Below are 17,202 nucleotides of genomic sequence, written 5' to 3' on the forward strand. Positions count from 1 at the left end.
GTTCTTGTTAACATAGTGCCAACGGTGCACAGCTGAAGGTGACAAACGATACATCACATTCAGACTTCATCTGCGGGCCTTTTGGCTGTTCCACGTGGCTAGATGGGCCTTTATGGCTAAACCAGGGGAGAGCTTGAACTTCCTGTCTCCCACCGCACCTCGTCTGAGCCGTCGCACCAGACAGGCCAGCCTCAAAATAGAGGGCCCTGGCACTGTTTGTGAGAGACCCTCCGGCTGCTGCTTTCACCAAGCATGCCTTGTCCTCCCCGACCCTGTGCTTTCTCTGGTAGGCATGCATTGGACATCCGTGAACACTACGAGAGGAAGCTCGAGCGGGCGAATAATTTATACATGGAGCTGAGTGCCATCATGCTGCAGCTGGAAATGCGCGAGAAGGAGCTCATTAAGTATGTGTGCAGACCGAGGTCTGTCCTGACGGAGCCGTGTCTGTCAGTCAGCAGAGTCCTACTGTTCTCCATGTCACTGCCACTCAGAACTGACAGGCCCTTCATCCATTCACCAGCATCCTACGAGGGATGCTGTGCACGGGTGCCTTCCTGGTAAAGCACAGGAGGATGGAGTAGCCCCAGGGCTGGTTATAGGGAACATGCACGCCATAGGCGCTTGAACGTCACCTTCTGCAAGCTCGTTTCAACCGAGTACGGAGGCTGCAGAAAGTCGTTTAAGCCATTCCCCATGGTGGCAAGGATACCCTGAGGTCCTGACCAGATAGCAGCTTCAGAAACTAAGCAGGACTTCTGCCGTTGTATCGTGTTAGGACAGGGAAGGTCTGGGGCCAGCAGTTGGCATAGTGGCTACGTTGCTGAACTCTCACATGGTTGATTATGGTTCAAGTCCCAGACCCAATGGCTTGAAAATCATGCCAAGTGTGAATGTGTGCGTGCCCAAGATCCTAGGAGGAGAGTGGAGGAGAAGGGACTGTGGCGTGGCCATTCCTAGCAAGTGATTTCTTGCTTGACCTCTCACTGTCTCTGTCTCTCTCTTTGGAAAGTACACACATCCTAAGGAAAAAAAACCTCTTTAAAAAAAAAAAAAAGGAAAGAAAAACAAAGGGAAGGTTCTTGTCCACAAGCTGAACGGCAGAATAAAGTCAGAGTCATTCAGGGGCCAGCAGGTGACATGTGGTTAAGGCACTGTATTCCCACATGGACGACCACAGCGTGAGTCCTGGACCCAGCAGCTTGAAAATCACGCCAGGCAGAACCAGCAGTTAGCATAATGGCTATGTCGCTTGACTCCCACATAGTTGACCGCAGTTCACGTCCTGGATCCGGTGGCTTAAAACTCACACCGGGTGCATGTGCATGCGTGCCCAAGATCCCGAGAGGAGAATGGAGGAGAAGGGATTGCGGTGTGACCATCCCCCCGGGGGGGGATTTCTCGCTTTCTGTCTCTATGTTTCTCTCTGTCTGGCGAGCGCACGCGCCCTATAGCGAAAAAACCTCTCCAAAATCAAAAAAGAAAGAAAGAAAGAAAGAAAGAGAGAGAGAGAGAGAGAGAGAGAGAGAGAGAGAGAGAGAGAGAAAGAAAGAAAGAAAGAAAGAAAGAAAGAAAGAAAGAAAGAAAGAAAGAAAGAAAGAAAGAAAGAAAGAAAGAAAGAAAATCACGCCAGGCACATGTGCTTGCATGTCCAACATCCTGAGGGGAGAAGGGAGAAGGGATTGTGGAGTGGCCACTCCCCTGGGGAGTGATTTCTCACTTTCCCTTTCTCTAGTGAGTGCAAGTCAGAGTAATTCAAATTTAGTATTTTTCTTGTTTTGTTTGCTTATTTGCTTGTTTTTAACCTGAATAGCAGCCCTCTCATTCAGATAGCCAGTATTTGTCGGGTACAGCCCGAATCCGTGGGTGGAATTAGCCTGTGAAAACAACCGCCCGTCCTTCCTGTCCTTTCCGTCTGCAGGGACTGCGATGTGGCTTTTTCTGTTGTTCTGCAGGCGTGAGCAAGCAGTGGAGAAGAAGTATCCCGGGACCTACAAGCGACACCCTGTGCGTCCAATCATCCACCCCAATGCCATGGAGAAACTGATGAAAAGAAAAGGTGTGCCTCACAAGGCTGGGATGCAGACCAGACGGTGAGACCCCTGTCCCAGCCTGGGGCTCAGAGAGGTGGGGACCTGGGCCCCTGAAAGCACACGCTCACAGGGGCTGGCTGTGGCTGCTTGGGTCGCTCATGGCCAGCACACGCGTGTCTAGAGGAAACCAAGTGAGCAGGGGCGAGAGCGTGTCCTGGACTCCAGGACTCGAACTTCTGCTACTGCAAGTGTAGACATCTACTGTCTTAGCATGGACGAGAGGAGAGAGAAAGGCACCTGGGGCCTGACAGACCAGATTCAAACCAGGAGTTGCTTCACACGCGGTGAGACCTAGGCCATGTCCCCTGACCTCTTTCAGCCCCCGCATCTTCATGTGTGAAATAGCATGATTATAGCACATGAGTTCTCTCTATGTTTATGAACGCTAGGATGCGGAATTGGGTTAACCACAACCCTTGATTTGGGACATGGTCCATGCACGACTCGCTTTCCTGTACACTTAGCTAGTTCTTTTAATAATTTAGTAACTGCTTGCAGACTCACCACCGAGAGCCAAAGCAGGAGCCTTGATAATCACCTGTATCTAACCCTGTGGGTCCTCTTATTTCACTCCTGCGTGGGATTGTGTAAGGTTTAATTAAGGCAATGTGTGAAATCACCTGTCAAATCATAGATAGGTTTTTGCCTAGTTACGAAAAGCTGGCCCTGTCCCTTTTTGTAACCCATCGGCCTCCTGTTCGTTTAACCTTAGAATACTCTTACACTTTTTTTTCTAAACAAACTCTGCACAGCCTTATTTCTCCTAAATAGCAGGATTTGGTCTCTAAGCTAAAAGAAATGTCTCCAACCCTGGGGCGTAGGCGCAGGAGCGAGACTGAGCTAAGTGCAGTGCGAGTACAGGTAACAAGAAGGCGTCGCAGTCATGGCCCTCCTCCCACGGCACGACTGGCACAAACAGCTCATGCGTGACCGTATAGACTCATTCCGCTTCTGCGATGCCTTGCCGCCCTGACCATTGTCTGCGGAAGTTCTGGAAACCCGGGGGGATCCCAGCACCTCTATTCTTATGTGTTCTAGTTGGGGCCAGGTTCACCTGCTGGCACCTCCCTGCATTGTCTGTAACTACAACCAGAAGTGTAGGGGGAGGAGACAGAACTCTTCAATGTTTCGGAAGGCGAGCTTGTGTTTGCCTTATCCGGGCAGTGTTGGACAGCGCCCACCTGCGGTGGTGCGTAGGCAGTAGGCTGGCTGGACGCAGGACGCAGCTGCCAGAGTGGCTCTGTCATTGCTAGTCCTCCGAAGGACTTAAGCTTCAGGTTATCTTGGTAGTCAGTAACGACCAAGTCGTCACTCTAGAGGCCTCTGAGGAGACCACCCTTAAGCCTAGGTTTATGTGTAGTGGTTGGTTTTAGTTAGACTAGAAAGAAGAGTATGCGGTCTCATTGTAGGTCTCCCAAGCCTGCCACAAGTGAGTATAATTCAGTAAGATAAGCTGGCACTAGGGAAGAGCGCTGCCCTGGAGAAACGTGGGTTCAGGTTGCGAGTTCTGCCATTTGCTTTGTAACAAGCACAAGACAGCCCACCTCAGTGCCCGCATCTGTTTTCTTGGCTTCTGTTTGTTTGTTTGTTTGTTTGTTTGTTTGTTTGTTTTGCTCACCAGAGACAAGAGATAGAGAGAAAGTGAGACAACACCCCCCTAGGGGAGAAGGCCAGGCCGCACTCCCTTCTCTGCCATTCTCCTCTCAGGATTTTGGGAACATACACACATGTACCCAGCATGTTTTTCAAGCTGCCAGACTTGGGATTCAAACCATGCAGGCAGCCATGTGGGATCCAGCTGCCTAGCCACCATCCCACCAGCTGGCCCCTCAGTACCTTATCTGCCAAACACATATTGCAATAGTAGGAACCACGCCCTTTATATTATAAAGCATTCTGCCAACGGAGCAGTTCTGCAGCAGGGTCACTCTGATTTTTGCACTGCCGGCTCCTGTAGAAGCAACTCTCCCCATGAGGACACTTCCGCCTCAGCTCTCCTTTAGATGTCACCGCGATTGCCATCCTGTGGGAGTCGATGCCTCCAGCCGGGCTGTGGAGGGCTCTTGCCTCAGAACAATCCCGAGGACCTCATCAATCCAGATACTTTATGCAGCACAAGTTTGTCAGCAGAATATAGTTTTTTTCATTGGCACGTAATCATTGTACACATTTATGGAGTGTAATAAGATAGTTGATATGTGTGTACCGTGTGCAGTGATCCCATGAGCGTACCCATCACTTCGAACATCACAGACTTTCGTGTCCGGGACAGGAAGCCATTGATGGCCGCAGAGCCCGGCCTCGTCATAGCCTAGCAACACTAGGACTTTGTGTTCAGATGCGCCTTTAACGTCGGTTAAACCCCATCTCCTACTGCCTGGTACCTACTAATTTTCTGGGAGTCTTGACCGTTCAAAGGGTAATCGTTAGTTCAGCATCATCTAAGAGTCTGTTAGACTTACAGGCTCCTCCACCCCGCCCCAGGCTTCCTGAATGAAAATCTCCATTTTAACAAGCTCCCTGTGTGATCTGTGTGTGGCTTCAAGTTTGTACCCTATCCAGCAAGCCAAGCTGGAAGGAGGAGAGACCTGTGGTCTGGATTCCATCACCAACACACCGTGAAGCCCTGAGCCACTCTTGCTGGGCACTGGGTTCATTGTCCCATACGGTAGAAGCAGGGCCGGCATAGGGGCATCTCACGGGGCACTTTAGAGGGGGGATCCTGCAAGGGCACCTTCTGCCCTCCACCTTCAGCTAGCTCTGCCTCATTTTTTTTTTTTTTTCTGGAGAGATTTTCGCTATAGGGCGCGTGCACTCGCCAGACAGACAGAGAGACAGAGAGACAGAAAGCAAGAAATCACCCCCCAGGGGGGATGGTCACGCCACAGTCCCTTCTCTTCCATTCTCCTCTTGGGATCTTGGGCACGCATGCACACGTGCCCAGCATGAGATTTAAGCCACCGGGTCCGGGATGCGAACTGCGGTCGACTACGTGGGAGTCCAGCGACATAGCCATTACGCTAACTGCTGGCTCCCTCATTTGTTCATATACCATTTGAGAGGACCAGCAGATAGCATAATGCCTACATTGCTGGGCTTTCACGTAGTCGACCCTGGTTCAAGTCCTGGACCTGGAGGCTTAAAACTTATGCCAGGCACATGTGCATGCATGCCCAAGATCCTGAAAGTTGAATGGAGGAGAAGGGATTGTGGTGTGGTCACCCTCCACCCCGAGGGGAGGGTGTTAATTTCTTGCTTTCTTTCTCTCTGTCTCTCTGATGAGCACACACGCCCTATAGCAAAATCTCTCTCTAAAAGAAAAAAATATTAATTCATTTGAGAAAAGGATTCTATTGTTAAAGGCCTAAAACATTTGGGCCTCTGAATTAAATTCTTTTCTGGCTTATGTCTGTCTAGTCCCAAGGAAGGCGAGACTACTCAGTGGTAGGAAGGAAGTGGCAGTACTTCCTGGTAATCTGGGCATCTCTGCCCCGAATCAGTGCACCAGTTCAGAAACCATTTGTTACCCATAAGCCTCAGAGTCGGCGTCAACACCATTTACCTTCTAGCCCTGGCTTCCTCCTGCATGTGATCTTCGTGCTGGCTCAGCCGCACTTAGCCATGGAGGACCTCCTCTTCCGGCATCGGAGTAGAACCCCAGCACTGCTCCCCAGCCGCACGTAGAGCAGGGCCGTGGAGGACCCCCTCCTCCGGCGTCAGAGTAGAACCCCAGCACTGCTCCCCAGCCGCACTTAGAGCAGGGCCGTGGAGGACCTCCTCCTCCAGCATCAGAGTAGAACCCCAGCACTGCTCCCCAGCCGCACGTACAGCAGGGCCGTGGAGGACCCCCTCCTCCAGCGTCAGAGTAGAACCCCAGTGTCACTCCTCGTCAGCCCTTACCTTGCTGCCTCTGCTCAACTTCCCAGGCTTTCTCCCCTCCCTCTCTTTTCCTTCTGTTTGAAATGTTGTTATGTACCCACCATGAAAAGACTCATCGGGTCCTTCACGTATGAAGACAGGACATAGTACCTGCCCTCAAGGAAAACACATCAGGCCAAGCTCCCTGAACTGAGCCCCTTCTGTCCTAACCCAGAGCGCTCCTTCTCTGGTTCCAGACGCTTTCCTTTGTGACCCCTAGCAGAGCAGTCCCCGCCCATCATCAGACAGTTTCTGTCGGCACCAAGCTGATAGGTGCGATTATGAGAGAGATTACGAGAGAGAGTTCGAGAGGCCTCTAGAGTAGAATTAGTGTCAGGAGGATTGAGTACCCAGGCCAGTGAGGCACAGGACAAAATCCAGAAGGAATAAAAGGCATTCTCTGCAAATGGGCACTTAGATTGTTTTCAGCTGTTTGCTGTTTTAAAGAATACCATGATATCACTGGGACCAGCAAATGGCATAGCAGTTACATCACTGGACTCCCAGTTGGCCGACCGCAGTTCGAGTCCCAGAGCTGGTGGCTTGAAATTCGCGCTGGGCGTGTGTGCGTGCGTGCCCAAGATCCCAGGAGGAGAACCGAGAAGAAGGGATTATGGCGTGGCCATCTCTCCTGGGGGGTGATTTCTCACTTTCCCTCTCACTGTCTCTCTCTCTCTCTCTCTCCTAAGAGTACACGTGCCCTACGGCAAAAACCTCTCAAATACAGATGTCAGACGTGGTCCCTGTGCACCTCCGTTTCTTCGTTGGTTGAATTGCCATGTGTGTGTGTGACTGCTCGCTCGAAGGGTGTGTGTGAGTTAAGGCTCAGGACATGCTGTCACGTGTTTACACCTACCCTGTCCTTGTCGCACAGACCAGATCTGCTGAGGTCTGAAGGTATCCCCAGCACAGATGTGCCTCCCACTGCATCCCCACTGTCTGGAAGTCCCAAAACGCCCACCTCAAGCAGCAAAAGCCGACCCCGCGGCAAACCACGCCATCGCCGAGGGAGCAGCAGTGGCAGCCATAGTGACTTTGCGGCCATCCTGAAGAACCAGCCAGCCCGGGAGGAACCCCCCCACCCCACCCATCCTCACCAGGCCCAGCCCCAGCACCCTCCTCTCCAGCCCAGTAACCCTCTGCAGCAGCAATACCAGCACCCCGCTCCTGCCACTTCTCAGAGTCACCACCCCAGACTCAATATGCACGGGCAGGACATTGCGACCTGCGCCAACAACCTGCGCTACTTCGGCCCAGCGGCAGCCCTGCGGAGCCCGCTCAGCAACCACGCTCACAGACAGATGCCGGGCTCCAGCCCTGACCTCATCTCTACAGCCATGGCGGCAGATTGCTGGAGAGGTTCTGAGCCTGACCAGGGCCAGCCTGGTCCCTGGGGCTGCTGCCAGGCTGACCCGTACGAGCCCTGCCTCCAGTGCAGGCCAGAGCAGAGAGGCGCCTCAGACATACCCTGTGCTGAGGCGGCGGGGAGGAGCCCCAGCCTCTCCAACTCACCAGCACACCATCCCCTCTCGGACAACGCCCGCTCTGAGGACCCGGAGGAGAATGAATTCAGTGGCCGTAGGTCCATGTCATCCCTTGGTACCCCTCATCACATCACCCCCCCAATGCTACCTCGAAAAACAAGACCCCTTCAGAAGGTAAGCGTGCGGACGTGAGCACCTGTGCACCACCTCCAAGCATGCCAGAGCCTGTCAGCTTAGGCCATTAGAAAATGTGCATAAAACATCCACGCTTTGTGAAAGGATGAGACAGCAAAAGCATGAGTAGAAGTTTCTTTTATGTCAGGTACTTTCTCCATACTCATTCAGTGATGAACTAGGAAATGCACTTGGGGAACTACTGAGTCAGGGGGGTGATTCATATGTACAGGATTGATAAACAGGTGGCCAGATATTGTGAATATATCATCAAAACAGCATTGAATTCACTATCCCAGAGCCCTAGCCCTGTCAGGCATTGCAAGAAGGAAGGGTCCCATTGTAAAATAAGTTTGAAACCTTGGGTATTCTTTCTTTTTCTTTTTGGAGAGGTTTTTGCTATAGGGCGCGTGCGCTCGCCAGAAAGACAGAGACAGACAGAGAGACAGAAAGTGAGAAATCACCCCCCAGGGGGAATGGCCACACCACAATCCCTTCTCCTCCATTCTCCTCTCGGGATCTTGGTCACATACGCACACGCGTCTGGCGTGAGTTTAAGCCACTGGGCCCAGAACTCTAACCGCAGTCGACTACATGGGAGTCCAGCGACATAGCCATTATGCTAACTGCTGGTCCCTGAGACCTTGGGTATTCTTGTCTCCTCGTCGGAGGTTTCTTTTGTTTTTTGGGGGGTTTTTTTGTTGTTGTTTTTTTAATTTATATTTATTCACTGAGCAGTGTCACGGCATACAAAATGTGATTTCCCATCCAGAAGATGCTGCAGAGTAGCTTAACCATACATGTTATTGTCAATAATTTTCCATTTCTAGTTTCATATATATATATATGTGTGTGTGTATATATATATACTTTTTTCCCCCTACTCACTCTGCCATTTCCCACGCTCCTCCCACACTGTCTCAGGTGTCCACAGTTGCCTTCCATTCCTGTTTTCCAGGTGGCCTGGTGGTTAAGGGCACTGGACTCCTACATGGTTGACCTCGCCGAGGTCTCTAGTGCACATTATCAAACTATAGCTTTAAGAAAGCGTGCAGTAGACTGAGTCCAACGTTTCTGTACCCATTTTGCCACGTAGCCTTTTGAAAATAACATTAATCCCCCACTGGCCCAGCTTTCTCCACAATATACTTTGGAGACACTGCCTTAATTAACGACCACCATGACCCAGCCAGTTCTTATTCATTAAAACCTGTGTCTCTACTGGCTGGAAGGTGGCCCACCAAGGAGGTCAAGGGTGTGAGCTGAGGCCTCAGTTGTTTTTTTTTTCTTTTTTTTTTCAAAAATGAATTTTAACTTTTAATCTTTAGTTTGATTTAAACATTGCTTTTAGTATGAGGCCGACACCAGCTGTGCAGAAGGGCTCTGGAGAGACGCTCATAGCAGCACACCCCTGCAGCTCTTCCTGGGCTCTGGAGGCTCAGGGCAGCCAGTGTTGCTTCCTCAGAGACATTGCTTAGGCCTTTCTGTGTGAGTGCAGAACACTCCACAGACTTGACAGCCTTCAGGTCGCGGGCAGCTTTTCTGCAGTCTCTGGAGTGATGGCTTCTGCTTGTTCTTGGCAAGTTTCTCAATAGTACAGGCGTCATCGCTGAGATCAATTTGGGTCCCAACAAGCAAGAAAAGCAGTCTTTGGACAGTGATGAGTTATCTCTGTCACTTTCACATTTTCAAATGAGGCGGAGAGACCACTGAAGAACAAAGTAGAAATACATGTGTTTGTGGATAACTCAGCGGTCGTAATCTGTCATAATCGCCCGAGAGCATTCGCCTCCCCACCAGTCGTAACGGCGGGCGCGCCCCCACCAGTCGTATCGGCGGCTGCGTAGCCGAAGAGGAGCTGGTACGTGCTCAGGTGGAAGTTTGTTTTTTAGGCTATCAGGAGGCGGGCTTTACCAGCCGCACCCTCACACACACCGCCACCCTTAATTGCCTGCATTGCTGAGATAGCTGTGTAGCCGCTTTAAATATTTCCAGTTTCATGCTGATCTCAGCTCCTCCACCGGGACGTTTGAGGCCTCAATTCTTAATTCAAAGCCGGGTTCTTCTGCTTAGTGCCTCCATGAACCTTGCTTTTCTCATCTACAAAGCGAGGCTAATGAAGAGCTCTGCCTCGTTTATTGGTGTGGGGATTAAATGAGTCAATACATGTAAAACATTTAGAACATAGGCCTGGACACATAGCAAACAGCCTTCCGAAAGTGTTAGCTCATCTTAATGAGTTAAAAAAAAAATAAGATTTTATATGAAAAATGGTTCATACATAGTAAACACTTAATTCCAAGTATCGTTTCATCGCTTCACCACTGCCTGTCAGGTATTTAGCGGAAGGGCTGAAAGGGTCTAAAATGGAAATGAGTATGTTTTGGTCAGTTAGATTTTTAGTAAGCGAGAAGGTGAAGCCGAGGGCTATTCAGAATCGTATTCCTCCCTCCCCTCCGTTGCCATGGACCGCGCTCACAGAGGTCAGTGTTTTGGTGCAGTTGCGCTGACGGACCCACCCCAGGGCAGTGACGTGTGTTTTTTGGTAGCGGCTTTATTACGGTGGGACTCACGTAGCACGAGTGTGCAGTCCAGGGCTTTTTAACCCACCAAGTGGCATCGCCATTACCAACCAGTTTTTAAAAGAAACCTCACATCCTTCGGCAGCCCCCCAGAGCCCCCAAGTGGCGTTATGTCTGGCCCACCCCGATGCCATCTGCGGGTCTGCAGGCCACAGGACATGGCCTTGTGCATCTGGCCCCCTTAGAACCGCACCCACAGCTCAGCTTCTCTGCCGAGATGCGCTCCCACGGGCACTCCCAGGGTCAAGTGCTCTCCTCGCCGGCCAGGGTAACCCCACCCTGTCATTCTGCTCCAAAAGCAAACGCGCAGGTACTCACGAATGTTGGTGGGTGTAAAATAAGGGTGACAGAGACGCTGGTCTTCTTGTTTCCCTCCAATGGTGGAAGATCACTGGTCGGGTCTCTGGCAGGGCCGGGAAGCACTGATGGCAGTGTTCACAGGGGACTAGGACGAGGTCACAGGACCCAGGAGCTCCTCTCCGTCTCCCCTCCCGTCACTCCCTCCTGGGCACTCTGGAGCCTCGCCTCCCTGAGGGCAAAGGCAGAGTTGCTCAGTTCCGAAAGGCTTCCAGCGTGTGGGTCAGGGCCTGGCGTCTGGGCACCCGGCAAAGCAGCAGTGAATGACGGGGCTCGTGACGTGTGAGGGGGTGCAGCAAGCTGCTACTGAGGGCCTTTTCTGGATGGTAGTTAAATATTTTATGGAGGCATGGGGTGAGAGGGAGGGAAATGCTAAGATAAATCACTTTTTTTTTCTTAGAGTGGAGATGACTCCTCAGAAGAGGAAGAAGGGGAAGTAGATAGCGAAGTTGAATTTCCACGAAGACAGAGGTAAGACCCCAAACACACGATGGTTTTCCGAGTAACGGGGGCCTCGAGTGTGCCAACAGCTGTCCAGCCACAGGCTTCCGGCCACCGCTTTCCAGGACGTGTGAACCGCCACTTTGTGGCAGGTGGCTGTGCACAGCAGACCCCAGCTGATCAGAGTCCCTTTCGTGGGAACTCCAGCAGGAGGCCTGTGAATGCCCACCCCCAGTTACAGTCGAGAGTACAGGGGCAGTTCGGATCGTGGGGACAGCCTTGCTGCTTTGAGGGCAACTTCCTTGGCATCCCGTGGACCTCCCTGTGGTCCTGTGCTCAGGCTCCTATAAAATCGCACGCTGGGGGCTTAAACAACAGCAATGCATTTCTCACATTTCTGGGGTGGAGGAGAAGCCAAAGATCAAAGGGCCCGCTGATTAGGTTCCTGGTAAAGCCTCCCCTCCTGGCTTGCTGACAGCGACCTTTTTGCTGTGTCTTCACATGACACAGAGAGAGGGAAGACCCTCCTCCCCTTTTTATAGTCACAGTCTTGGGCCACCAGGTGCCATAGTGGTTAAGGCACTGGACTCCATTTGGCTGACTGCACTGTTTGGGTCCCGGACCTGGTGGCCTGAAAAACACACCAAGTGCGTGTACATGCATGCCCAAAATCCCAAGAGGGGAACGGAGGAAAAGGGGTTGTGGCATGGCCGTCCCCTCTGAGGTGTGAGTTCTCACTTCCACCCTCTCTCTGTCTCTCTCCATTGAGCACCCATGTCCTATGGCAAAAAATCTAAAAAATAAACAGCCACGGTCTTACCAGACTAGAGCCCCACCCTCGGCCTCGTCTAGCCTTGACTGCCTCCTGAGACACCCGCCAGCTGCAGTCACTCAGAGCTCGGCTTCAGCCCAGAGCACACTGCAGTCCGCAGCACCTTGCCGTCGCTTCAAAATAAATCCTCTTTATCGCTCTTTACCAGTCTTCCTCGGGGCAGGAAAAAGACTAGGTTACCTGTCCCTGAGGAAGGAAAGGACAGCAGCCGTCCCTGCGGTTAAGCTCCTCTGGTTCTCGCGGTTCTAGGCCCCATCGCTGTCTCAGCAGCTGCCAGTCGTACTCAACGTTTAGCTCTGAGAATTTTTCTGTGTCGGATGGAGAGGAGGGAAACACCAGTGACCACTCGAACAGCCCTGACGAGCTGGCTGGTAGGCTGGAGGACCGCCTGGCAGAGAAGCTGGATGACCTGCTCTCCCAGACGCCGGAGACCCCCATCGAGATATCCTCGCACTCGGACGGGCTCTCGGACAAGGAGTGCGCCGTGCGCCGCGTGAAGACGCAGATGTCCCTGGGCAAGCTGTGTGCCGAGGAGCGGGGCTATGAGGTGACCTGTCCCCTTCCTAGCTCTCTTGAGTTGGAAAATGTTCAAGTCCCTGGAGCCTTTAAGACAACTGCCTCCATGAATTGGAGGTACAGAGAGCAACACGCCCACAGAAATGAGGTCGTTCCTGCCAAACAAGCCCTAACATTGAACTGCTCAGGAACCAGTCATTTCAAGCTCTCACTCGAACATCACCGTCTCCCAGCCCCGCCTCATCCTGGTTGAGGGTCCGAGCCCCCCTCCTATGTGTCTCCACTCTCCCCTGGACAGTCACCACCCACGTAACCCTTCATTCCGTGTATACTACAGGGGTGTAAATCCCAGCCTTTCCACTTCCGTGTTGTTGTGGGAGTGCTGGGTGGTTCTCCTACGCCCAGGAAGAATTAGAGACATGGAAAATGGAAAGGATAGGAAAGCAGAGTTTATTAGAGAAGGAGGAAAAGCTTCCTATGCAGTGGAGGGCCCCGAATGGGTTGCCAAAGGGGCTGGAGATGAGGTTTTATGCAGCAGTCCGAGCAGCGGGCTGGCTTTCTGATAAGAAGTGGGCATTAGAACATGGTTACAGGGTAGTCTGCGTGACTTATTACCCTCTTCGTGGGGTCGGCAGACCATAGTGCCCTGTACTTCCTGTTAGAACGCAGTTACTGAACAGAAGCCGTCGCCCTTAGCTACAGTTGCTGTGAGTCCCAGTGCAGCCAGCTTGTGGCTGTGAAGACTTAGCCACAGTGACTCCATCTTGGGTCTTTACCCTGTCTGTGTACTCAGTGTCCCTATCTCTTGTGTTATTAGCAAGGAATCATAAATTCCTTGGAGACATGTAAGAGGGTGTATATTGTACATTAACCAGACCTAAGAGGAAAACCACAGAGACGTCATTAAAAAGACAAACACAGGGACTTCCTTTGGGGCCTTAGCCTATCTAGCAGGAAGTGGGTCTAACTCCTATCTCGGTCTGACCTTGGGCAAGCCACTGAACCTCTCTGCGGGTCAGTTTCCTCACCTGTAAAATGGGGATGGTGGTAGCATCTATCTCTTAGGGTCCTTGTGAGGATGAGAAGACTAACAGCCGTAAATGCAGTCGCTCCAGTGCCTCGAGCATAGGAAACGCCATGAGGGTGGGGCTGTGGGGTGCATCATTGTGATTCTTCCGCCATCAGCCCTCTCACTGTCTTCACGGCCCCCTACCTAGGACAGAGCCTGTCTTGTGGGGAGGGCCCATGTGTGTTTACTGGATGCTGAGACATGAGCTAAAGTGTTTATTTTGTTTGGTTTTGTCTTGACTGCAGAACCCTTTGCAGTTTGAAGAATCGGACTGTGACTCTTCGGATGGGGAGTGTTCTGACGCCACAGTTAGGACCAATAAGCACTACAGCTCCGCCACCTGGTAGTGAAGCAGAACCGTCCTGCAGGTCTCATGACCACACGGGCATTCGAGTCCACACCCCAGACTCCTCCTGCTCTCTCCCTGCTTTCTGTCTGGGAAGAGAGCTTCCCATCGTTACTCCCCCCTAGAAATGAGCTGCAATAACAGGAACATGAGACTTTGCAAATCTCTGGAAAAATAATATCCAAATGAAATTAAGTCTCACTGAACATTTCAATCAAGAATGGCAGGGATCTATTTTATTGAATATTCTAGCTACTGTAACATTGATATTTATTTTTGTTTGACATTTTAACACTTTGTACTGTAAAGAGTGAACTATATATGATATAGAGACAATAATTTCTTGCAAAAAAGAGAGACAGAGAAAAAAAAAAAGAAAGAAAGAAAGAAGAAATGGAATTTAGGAGCAACAGCCCTGGGAGTCCGTGGGGCCGGGAGGTATTCTTGCTGCTTCAATAGGGGACCGGGTCTGTTGGCTGTAACTGACCGAAGAAGAGCCAGAGCAAGACATATTGAGCATTTCACACACAAAGAACAGCAAAAGAAAAGCAATTCCAGGTAACGTGCGAACGGACGACAGAGTTCAGCCAGCTTGTCCAGGTGGCTGATGGCAACGGCCTAGACCTGATGGGTGACCAGATACCTGCACCCAGTCTCTGAGGGCAAGCGCTTCCTCTAGGAGGAAAAAAAAAACTGTATACATGAACGTTGACTTCATTTTTAAAATTTTAAGCAGCATTTGGTAGTGAAGCCTACAGATAGCATCAAACCTCGTCATTGACAAAACTTCCCTTTTTAATGCTATCATTGTCAGTACCTTGACAAATGTGTTCCTTTGACCAATGTGTTGATATTTCAGACTCAAGTGCCATTTTCTTGTGGCTTATTTTCCTTTCCACCTGTTGACCACTTCCTTTAGGAAGGAAAGGGTGGGAGGGGTGCTGAGGAGGAGGAAGGGTAAGAGGAAAAGAGCACCTACCACAGTGTTAGGAGAGCGAGTGTGGGGTTTGTCAAGCACACTCTCAGGATGGCTCCGCTCAGCTGCACAGGAAGATGGAACCACTCCTCTGGAACCAGGTTGCTTGTCTACTAGAGTCACATTGATTCAAACGGGGACAGACTTTGAAGGCAGCTAGGATGTGCGTGCGCGTGTGTGTGTGTGTGTGTGTGTGTGTGTATGTCCAGTGTTGAATCTCAAACCATTCCTTTGATTTCATCCATTAACTCGTTCTATCCTGGAAGCTTTGTTGACTGGCTACCACTGTCAGAATAAAAACAAGATTAGCAGCTTGCAAAAGGCAACTCCTCTTTCACCACATAACATGTTTGTTAAATGCTACTTGCGAAATGTGTTTTACTTTACCCCAAATCAATGCAGTTTGAATCATTGGATTTGAAAATGTGTGGAAAGAGCTGGTGCTGAGCAGGGATTGGGAAGAGTTTACATCGTCAAAAGCAGGCCTTCTGTCCTGTCTCCAGAGTTATGGGCTCTGAACAGCACCCAGGGTATTCGTGGTACCTTGGCTTTAAGAGTTTTTATCTAGCATTTTATATACAGACAAATGTTGACTTAGTTCCTGTCTCTGTCTTGAGAGAGGTTACTGTCAAATAGTCCATCTAGACTGGCTAGACTCTGGCACTGCTTCATGGTGGATGTTATGAAAGACCTACACATACAGGTATTAAACTATTTCCAGTGCAGACGAAAATATTTTCCCTCTGCTGGGTTTTACTGATTGCATCAGCCAAAAAGGAAAGACAGGAGGGAATTCAGAGCAGTTCCTTTTGCTTGTTTGATCCCTCCAGTTGTTTACATTTTATGTTGCTACGTTGATTTAAAATTTAGTGTCTTTAATTTATGGCTCTTAGGTAGAATGAAGGAAAATGTTTAACTTATCCATAAAGCAGTATTGTTTGCATTAAATTATCCATTTTGTATAAATTCTGTAGCTGGACTACATGAACGATCTTAAGTTATGGCATTATTGTTATTTTTATTTTATAATATTACCATTCTCATTTTCTGTTGATCAGAAGGTGTGGTTTACGATGTAGCACAATGATTGTGTTTATTGCTAACCATGAGTTTTATGGGCTTTATGATTTTAATGAAGGAATGAAAATGGAACTGCCATTTGGGAGCTCCCTGGTGTTCATCTTAGTTGTTACTCCCTAAGTGTCTGTGTACGACCACAATCATCTGAGGATGTGCGTTCTGCCCTGAAGCCCAGTGTATACATTGTGATTTCGACTTGATCGTGGAAGCTCCTGCATGGGCAGATGACCGAGTGGATGGACAAATAGTTCAGAAGCTGTAAAATTTCTCATTTCTTAAGAAATAAAATCATGGGACTACCTTAGAAGCAAAAAGAGAATTATTTGATGTCCTAAGAGGAACAGATCTAGAGTTTCTGCAGGGGGCTCATGGGTTGGTTTCAAAAACTGACATCATAGTATTTAGTCTCCTTCCTGCCAAAACCCACAAAGTCAACCTCTTTTCTTCTAGTTGGGAGTAGCAGAAAGATTTACAAAAGCAAAGAAAAAAATATATAGGTGCATATATATGGCATGACAAAATGCCAAACTATTGTGTCATCCCATAATAAGAAGTTTAAGGACGAGGCTTAGTCAATTCAAAGGTCATAGGGCTCGACAAGGACTTCGGAAGGTATATTTTTCATCCTTCGATTTCAGATCACTGTACCGCAGATCTCTGGCTTATTACTCCTCGGAATAGAAATGCTCCGTCTTCTTTTGGTCCAACATTCAACACTGACTTTTCAGTTCGTTCAGTTCTTGCTCACCTTTGGTGGCAGCAGAGAAACATGGAAGTCAACCTCTCACCCTTTTCAGTGATGGTCCTCCTAGAACACCCACCCTCATTCAGTGATGGTCCTAGAAAACCCACCCTCATACCTCAGAATGTTGCTGAGGGTTTTGAATTTGCATCTTGACTGTCTGTCAGTGCCAATGCCACCTAGTCTGGGTTAGCTGTGATGAGCATATTAGGGTAGTGCTAAGAACTGAATAAAGTCCACATCAAACCCTTCTTTTTTTTTTTTCCTTTTTTTGTAGAATTGACTAGAGGTTGGGATCAGCAGTTAGCATAATGGCTATGTCGCTGGACTCCCACATAGTCGACTGCAGTTTGCATCCTGGACCCAGTGGCTTAAAACTCACGCTCGGTGCGTGTGCATGCATGCCCAAGATCCTGAGAGGAGAATGGAGGAGAAGGGATTGCGGCGTGGCCATCCCCCCGGGGGGTGATTTCTTACTTTCTGTCTGTCTCTGTCTGTCTGGTGAGCACACACGCCCTATAGCAAAAAAAAAAAAAAAAAAAAAAAAAAAAAAAAAACTCCAAAAAAAAATGGTAAAAGGGTTTCAGGAAAC

At 49.9% G+C, this 17,202-nt stretch overlaps 1 protein-coding gene and 1 long non-coding RNA gene across 2 annotated transcripts in view; one reads left to right on the plus strand and one right to left on the minus strand.

Moving 5' to 3' along the window:
• Positions 1 to 14,443, plus strand: part of MAP3K13 (mitogen-activated protein kinase kinase kinase 13) — a gene marked incomplete in the record, with an annotated part of 209,405 nt that extends 194,962 nt beyond the window's left edge. Inside the window, 6 exon segments of the mRNA XM_014592515.2 lie at positions 291 to 407; positions 1,956 to 2,093; positions 6,886 to 7,669; positions 11,009 to 11,079; positions 12,131 to 12,428; positions 13,712 to 14,443. Of these exon segments, the coding sequence (XP_014448001.1) occupies positions 291 to 407; positions 1,956 to 2,093; positions 6,886 to 7,669; positions 11,009 to 11,079; positions 12,131 to 12,428; positions 13,712 to 13,813 (1,510 nt within the window).
• Positions 14,444 to 14,462: 19 nt separating this feature from the next.
• LOC114010084 (uncharacterized) overlaps positions 14,463 to 17,202 on the minus strand; it is a 6,335-nt gene continuing 3,595 nt past the window's right edge. Inside the window, exon 2 of the long non-coding RNA XR_003551472.1 lies at positions 14,463 to 16,616. This is a non-coding gene — a long non-coding RNA (uncharacterized LOC114010084). The remainder of the gene's footprint in view (positions 16,617 to 17,202) is intronic.

The sequence above is a fragment of the Tupaia chinensis genome, unplaced genomic scaffold, assembly GCF_000334495.1.
Source record: "Tupaia chinensis unplaced genomic scaffold, TupChi_1.0 Scaffold000708_1, whole genome shotgun sequence".
Taxonomy (NCBI): Eukaryota; Metazoa; Chordata; class Mammalia; order Scandentia; family Tupaiidae; genus Tupaia; species Tupaia belangeri.